Genomic DNA, 7526 nt, shown 5'->3' on the forward strand with positions numbered 1-7526 from the left:
CTGGGCAGCCTGTTACAATTTTTTGTGAAAATTGAAAATCAAACTTGCCTCTGTCATTTGAAGCTAAAAACCTATCAAATTATAGTTAATACATTTGGTTTTTTATTTGTTCTAGATTTAATGCACCATAAGACTCATAGTTAAATTCAATTTTATGACCTGTAGACTGCTTCTAGTTATAGTTTCTATTATACATTATATAAGAACAGAATATCTTAACTGAGTTAAGCTTATTACAGATTGACTGGCTCAGAAAAAAAGATATTCTAAGAATTTGGAGATGGAAGTGGACGATGAATGTAAAGAAGAAGTTAAAGGTTCTAAAGAAGAAGTTAAAGTTGGTAAAGATAAAGGTTATAGAAAGGCTAAACAGGACATGTACGCTGAAGAAGTAAAAATTAGGCGTATCAAGAGAATTCTTTTATCTATCACAAAGCCTTCTTATACTCTAAGGCTGGGTGGTGAAAATGTTCGAGCTGAACACCGTAATCGACTACAATATCTTCTGTGCATGCTCGTGCGTAGGCATAATTGGGAAGAAGCGAGTGGCGTGCTGAGTGTTCTTCTAAAAGCAACGGAAGGCAACAAATCACCAATAAAGAATCGCATAAAGTATGGGGTATGTAATTGCTTAACCTAATTGATAAAAGTGCTTTGGAGTTCATGTCTGAACACACAATTTTTTTTTAAGTTAAGAGAGATTAAAATTGGATGTCAATTCCAAGTGAAGTGTATATTGGAGGATGCAGTTTGTCATAACCTAAGCTCAGAATGTTATGATTATTTTTTAAATTAATGCGTGTACTCTTATTTAGGTGGCATTAGAAATTCTTAAGCATGCAAGAAGTGATGTTAAAGCAACTAAATTCCGGCACATATTTGAAATTTGGATGAAAAAGATCGGGGCAATGAAAATGTGGCCAACAAAGGTACAATATGGAGACAAAGGTTATTGATTAAGCAGTTTTTACTTGCTTTTCAACACAGGTCATTCCACCAATTTAATATCTTTTTTAAAAGTCATTTTCTTGTTATACTGAATGTATTTTCTTGACCTGATACAATAAATATGATTTGGATTCCAACAAATGCTACATTTTCTTTTTCCTTCTGGACAGGATAGGTATGTGGTTCAATCAGAATATATTATTTTCTGTCTAAAACAAGGGAATCTCGATGGTGCATATCAGGCTGCATTGAGGTATTGATCTTTGTTTATTTTTTCTGTATTAACTGAATATTGGTTCATAGGACTTTCTTCCTTCTTGGCTAATTATTGATCATTACTCTCAGTCTGATGCAAGAACGCCAATTTTCAAATGATCCAATGTCGAACTTAGTTGTGGGTCTGACGTTCTATCAGTTATGGTATTCAAGTATTCCAGAGGATTTGCAGTTAAGAGATATTGATGAATCACGTGAGCCTCTGGAGCCAGAGATTTCAAGATCATATGCTAATACACTATTTGAGAATTCCGAAGGACATAGTGTGATAGATGAGCATGAATCTAGTCACACCTCGGACTTAGACTCAGACACCTCTGTTAGAATTGACAAAGTCAGTTCTCATGCTCATAGTGTGAATGATAGTAAAGATTCCATGGAGGTTGATGGGTCTAAAGGAGAAATGCCCCCCCAAAAATTCCAGTCACAAGGACTTTACATGCAGTCTGATGATGATGATGATAATAGCAGTCAGAAAGACCACTCTTTTGATAATCATGCTGATTATATGGAATATGTATCAATTCTTCATTCCCGTGGTGAGTTAATCATTCATTGCCATCTTGTTTAGCCTAGGCTCCACTACTCCTTACAAAGTTAGTGTCCTTACAAAGTTAGTGTAAAGATAACTTGTTTAGCCTAGGCTCCACTACTCCTTACAAAGTTAGAAGGGGACAATTATGTTATATGGCGGTTTCCTTTGGTTGGTACTTATTTGAATCTCTGCAAAACCATAGTCTTTCACTTGGTTGTTATTTGTTCAATATTTGTTACGATGAAAATGGACACTGAGAAAACTATTAGTATTTTAACCACTTTCTGCATATAATTCATTCTGATGCATAACTGCTTGAATGTAGATTGTCATGTGTTTAGGGATTTTGACCTGCTGCATCCTAAGAGATGCATCTTATATGACTGTTTTTAACAAAATATTTACCTGATTCTACTTTGGTACAGGTTTAAATACATGGCTTCTTCCACTGAGGATGTTGAATTCTAGTGGTAATTTAGAGGATTTCAATCGCTTACATGTGGAACTGACAAATGATCACTACAAGAGTGCAATCAAGCATTTACGGCTTGCTTTATATATGACACCTCCAGTTAAGGAGGCATTACTTCCTTTGGTACAGGTAAGGCAAATCCTTCATTGCCATTTCTGTACACTTGTTGTGACCTGGAGCACTTTTCTTATCAGCATTCAAAATCTACTTTTTTTTTAATTAAGACTTGTATAATCTTAGTTACGAAATACAACTAGGGTACAAACTACCATTCAAAGAGAGAAATTGGGGAGAAATGATAAGAATGGGGATAGAAGGGAATGACCTCACATGTTAGCCCAACCAAGCTATAAAGACTATAAACAATGAAGCACATTAAAAAAACCAAAAAAAAACTATTGAAAACTCTAAAGACTGCTCGTACGCTCTTTTGTTAGTTTTTCTTTTCTCTAATAGTTGAGATATGTCGTCAACTAGAATATTTATAAACTTTGGTAGGGATGCTCAATTGAGTTTGTTAAATTCCCAGTTGTTGTTACTTGGGAATCGCGTTCACGAGGCCATGGATGAGCTAGAGAAGTTCGGTGATCTTTCGGATTCAACACTCTTACTAAGGTACTGTTGTTTCCTTTATTATTTTTCTGGATACGGAAAATAAAGCTTTGGATGAACGAAATTGGAATTAGAAATATAATTTCAATTCCAACTCTATAACTTTTTTTTACTTTTATTCTTTTTATCGTTAGATTGTAAGTCTTTAGAGATTTATTTGAATTTTGTTTTCTATTTTAACCGCATACAAACCATTTCAGCTAATTAACAAATAGTTAGAAAAATGACATTGTCTTGAATAGGGCGGGAATATATTGGAACTGGAATTTGGATGTCACGACAATAGAATTGCAAATAAATAAATTACACATTTTAATTCCAAAAGAATTTCTAATTTTAAGCCCATAAACAAACAACATTAGCTGGAATTGAACCCTAATTCAAAGTTCAGTTCTAATTAAGCTTTAGCCAAACGTGTTGGTGTCAGCTTAGAAAGCACAAGAAGAAAGTAACAAATAACTGTTCTCACCAACTGTAGATTTGATTATATTTTTGAACTTTTTTTATTTGATATTAGATTGAAAGCAAGTCTTCTGGAATCATTTGAGAGAGACAGTTATAGCAAAATAGTAGCTTGTTATGAAGAAACGTTGAAGAAGGATCCAACATGCTCTCATTCATTATCGAAGCTCATCAGCATGCATCATAATGGTATATATATATATATATGTATTTTGAACATATTCCTTATTTATATAGGTAGGATAACAGTAAGTAATTATGTAAATGATTTATTTGCAGGAGAGTATGGTCCTGAAGAACTTATAGAAATGATAGGTCTTCATTTAGACGGTACATATGCAGAAAGTAGTATGTGGCATGAGTTTGCTAGTTGTTTCCTTAAGCTTTCTGCAACGGAAGAGGACCGGATGTCAGCGTGCTTAGATGAAACTGGAAACAGTACAGCTAGGCATAGGTACTCTGTTCGTTTCAATAGGGTCCCCAAAATGCTTATAGAGGGCGCATCTGGAAAATCCTGGGCCTTTCGTTCTAGATGGTGGTTGTCAAGGCATTTCAGTCCAAACACCTTTACCTTAGAAACAGCAGCAGGTAAAACCTTTTTTATTTTTACTGTTTTACCTTTGGGGAGGAACTGAAAACATAGAATTGTGAAACAGGTGAATTGCAACTGGTGACTTACAAGGCAGCTGTTGCATCTCATATCTACGGACATACATTTGAATATGTTTCCAATGCTTCCAAATTCTTGCAAGAAAACGACACGGATTTGTTCTTATTCTTGCGAAAGCACATGCTAAACTCTGTTCCATTCTTTGATACGAATAAACGTCTGTAATCCTTCTCTTTTGGCTAAAATTTTGGCGAGTTATAGGTTAAAAAAGGATGCTAGTTTATAATTTATTGTATGTATAATGTCAGTCTTCAAAGGAAGATTTTATTCATTTTTTTAATAGAGGGAAGATGCATTTTAGTCCTCTTCCTATTCCCCTGCTTTTGTTGTTTATGTTTGACTAATGTTACAATCATGTGTTTTATTTCTACAACAATGTTTTTTAAAAGTGAAATAATAACCAAATGTATTCACCAAATAAGAATGAATGAATACATATTATTTTTTTCTAATAAAACCTGTATCTACTTAAACCAAACATCTGTAAAATTAGTAAAATTTTGTTTGTCAATGGAGAAACTGGTTTTGAATGTTAGTTTTTTATTGGTCCATTTGTTAAATTGAGATTTTTGAATTAATTGTGATATTTTTTATCTCTTTTTCAAAGTTTAGAGTATTAATTTATTATTTATGTGATATTTAAAAAATAATTTGTCTATCCAAGTTTAAAAAATAGAGTCAAAATCTTCAATTCAGTATTATATTAATTTTACATATATAATAAATTAACATAATTTGAAATTATTAAGACAAAACCTAGTATTAGTATTGTACTTTATTTTAAAGTAACTTAAAATTGTAAAATTTACAAATAGATATCCGAAAACTCAATTGAATCAAATTGAAAAAGCATCGATTGGATAATGACAATATTTTATTTGTAGATTTATCTTAGAAGAAAAGGAAAGTCTACAACTTATATAATTTTTTTTTTCGTACATGTTAAATAAGATATCTTTATCATATTAAGAAAAAAATAATAATTCATAACAGTTAAATAAAATAATAATAATAATTAGTTTAAGATAAAGTAGAAAGTAATTATATTATTTAAAAAATATTATTAAATAAAAAACTGAAATAAAATAATAACATAAAAAATATTTAAATTTAAAAATAAATAATATATTTAATTAACTGCTTAATTAATTGTTAAAATTAGTGAGTTATGTAAAAAATATACCAATTATCTTATAAATTTTACGTGCCTATATTATTTATTATCTTTGAAAAAAGAATTAGTTGAGAGAGGAAAATTATAATTAAAAAAGGACTTAATTTTATTTATATTTTTTGGAACGGCCCGAACTTGAAGATAAAGCCCAGCCCATAAACAAAGGCCTTCAAATCAAATAATGAAAGTATAAATGGACTAGATTCAAAAGAAAAAAAAAAAGGAAGGAGAGAGAAAGAAGAAAAGGGTTTCGGCGACGTCCATAAGGAGAGAGAGCTTACAACTTCAACGGGATCTATTCTATCATCTTCTCAATAAATTCAGGTATATTGATTACTTAATGGCTATGATATGATGATCTTAACGATGTAATGATATGATGATCTTAATGATAGTTGATTCGTTCTTATTAGTGTTGATTAAGTTGATTTAGCGTTTGTTTGATTGAAATTGACAAAAGTGTCGAAACAATAAAACGTCCTAATTAAAAACTAGTTTGAGAAATCTTGATTTTCTTTATGATTGAAAATTTGCCCAAGTTGTAGTTGTTTATGCTGTTTAAAGTTGTGCAAGCTTCGTTGATAGTCGTTTTAGGATAAACTCTAAGTGACCTACTTCCTTTTATTAATAAATGAAATGAGCTTTAATTTTGCCAAGTTGTAGTTTAACATGATGGTGTCAATTTAATTGTAAAATACCTAGCTAGTCAAATTTTAGTGTTTCTCTTACATGAGCTGAAAGGAAAATATGTTCTCAACATCTTTCACATGTTAATGTTTTGCATTTGAGATCATCTATCTAGAAGATCAATCACTTGTTTTCAGAAACGCGGAAAAGAAAATGATATCACTGTTTTGAATTCAAATTTGACATTGATGGTAGGCATTTGATGTTATACTAGATTGATGAGTCAAGTTTCAAGATATGAAAGTCAGTTTTCATTTGAACATGAAATGGTTTTGAAAATCATCAAAGCAATAGGCTGCCCTATTTTTTCTGTTTTCTGGGCAGCCTCTTGCAATGAAAATCAAACTTGCCTCTTTCATTGGAAGCTAAAAACCTATCATATGATATTGGTTAGGTAATTTTCTTAGGGTCACTTGTTAAGGACAAATGAAAGAAAGTGAAATTTAAAGTTGAACTTATGATCTGATATTTCAGAAACTTGCTTTAATTTCTTTATTTTGGATTCAAATGAAGCCTTGACAAGATGATTGCCTAAATATCAAAACAAAGTGAGTATAATTGAGTTCTTTGACTAGATTTGATCTCATCAACCCTTTTTCTCTTGAAGTGAATTTGTTTTGAATTTCTGAAATGATTTCAAAATTTAAAAAAATGAATTTATTGAAGAGAATGTTTGATGATTTGAATGTGTGTTGTACATTCAACAATTCTCATTCTTTCATGCCTTGATTGATAGTTAGACACGACGTCATGAAAGTATGCTTGAATTGTTTTGGTAGATTGAATATGAATTGCATGCTTAGGTTAAGATGATTGAAATGGGCATGTGTAGAATGATTTAATGTGCTTACATGAGAAATTGATTCTAGAAATGCTGATGTTGTTGAATGATGCTTCACTGGATTCAATTGATTGATTGATTTGATGCATGTCTTTAATGATAAAAGTTCATATGAGCATGTAAAGTGTTAGGATTCATGTCTGTTGAGCACAATGATCTTCTACTTGTGTAAGGTATATTTAATATAATATTTGAAAAGGCAACTATGTTTCTTTTTTGTCTATGCTTCACTATTCTTGGCTTACCTTTCTCTACTGAAACTGTAGTTCTAGTTTCATATTGATTTTTCATCATCATAAACAAGCATGTTTGATCGGATTCTGAAATCTGGAGTCCATATCATATATTGTAGGTAAGAATCTAGGGAGAAAAACAGAAAGATGATCATCCCTGTTCGTTGCTTCACTTGCGGGAAGGTTATTGGAGACAAATGGGACACATATCTTGACCTCCTTCAGGCAGATTACACAGAAGGAGATGCTCTTGATGCACTAGGGTTAGTTAGGTACTGTTGTAGACGCATGCTCATGACCCATGTTGATCTCATTGAGAAGCTTCTCAACTACAACACTCTTGAGAAGTGCGAGGGAACCTAAGAAAGATGCTTTACGAAATACTTCTTCTATATGTGATTAGGTATGTTTAGTCGTGTTTTGAGTCTAAATCAGGACAATCTTTTTATTTTCTATTATGCAGAGGATTTCAGAACTTGTAGTGGATGATGACTTGATTATGAAATACCTTTTGCCAAATTCTCATCTAGGTGTGGGATCTAGATGGTACTTGGCCAAGCTTATTGATTTGAAATAGTAGTTCATTTCATATGATTATACACTTTGAATTGATTAA

General features: G+C 31.8%; 2 protein-coding genes across 2 annotated transcripts; both read left to right on the forward strand.

The window, feature by feature from the left end:
* Positions 1-242: 242 nt before the first annotated feature.
* On the forward strand, positions 243-4306 carry LOC124938709. The gene is made up of 9 exons (XM_047479204.1): positions 243-619; positions 816-929; positions 1119-1201; positions 1294-1763; positions 2185-2360; positions 2761-2846; positions 3361-3494; positions 3585-3893; positions 3962-4306. The coding sequence occupies exons 1-9, from the start codon at positions 281-283 to the stop codon at positions 4138-4140; spliced, it is 1890 nt and encodes a 629-aa protein (XP_047335160.1). The 5' UTR covers positions 243-280; the 3' UTR covers positions 4141-4306.
* Positions 4307-5338: 1032 nt separating this feature from the next.
* Positions 5339-7526, forward strand: LOC124940196 (DNA-directed RNA polymerase subunit 10-like protein). Its single transcript, XM_047480682.1, has 2 exons — positions 5339-5473; positions 7030-7526. The coding sequence occupies exon 2, from the start codon at positions 7058-7060 to the stop codon at positions 7271-7273; it is 216 nt and encodes a 71-aa protein (XP_047336638.1). The 5' UTR covers positions 5339-5473; positions 7030-7057; the 3' UTR covers positions 7274-7526.

This window comes from Impatiens glandulifera, chromosome 5 (assembly GCF_907164915.1).
Source record: "Impatiens glandulifera chromosome 5, dImpGla2.1, whole genome shotgun sequence".
Taxonomy (NCBI): Eukaryota; Viridiplantae; Streptophyta; class Magnoliopsida; order Ericales; family Balsaminaceae; genus Impatiens; species Impatiens glandulifera.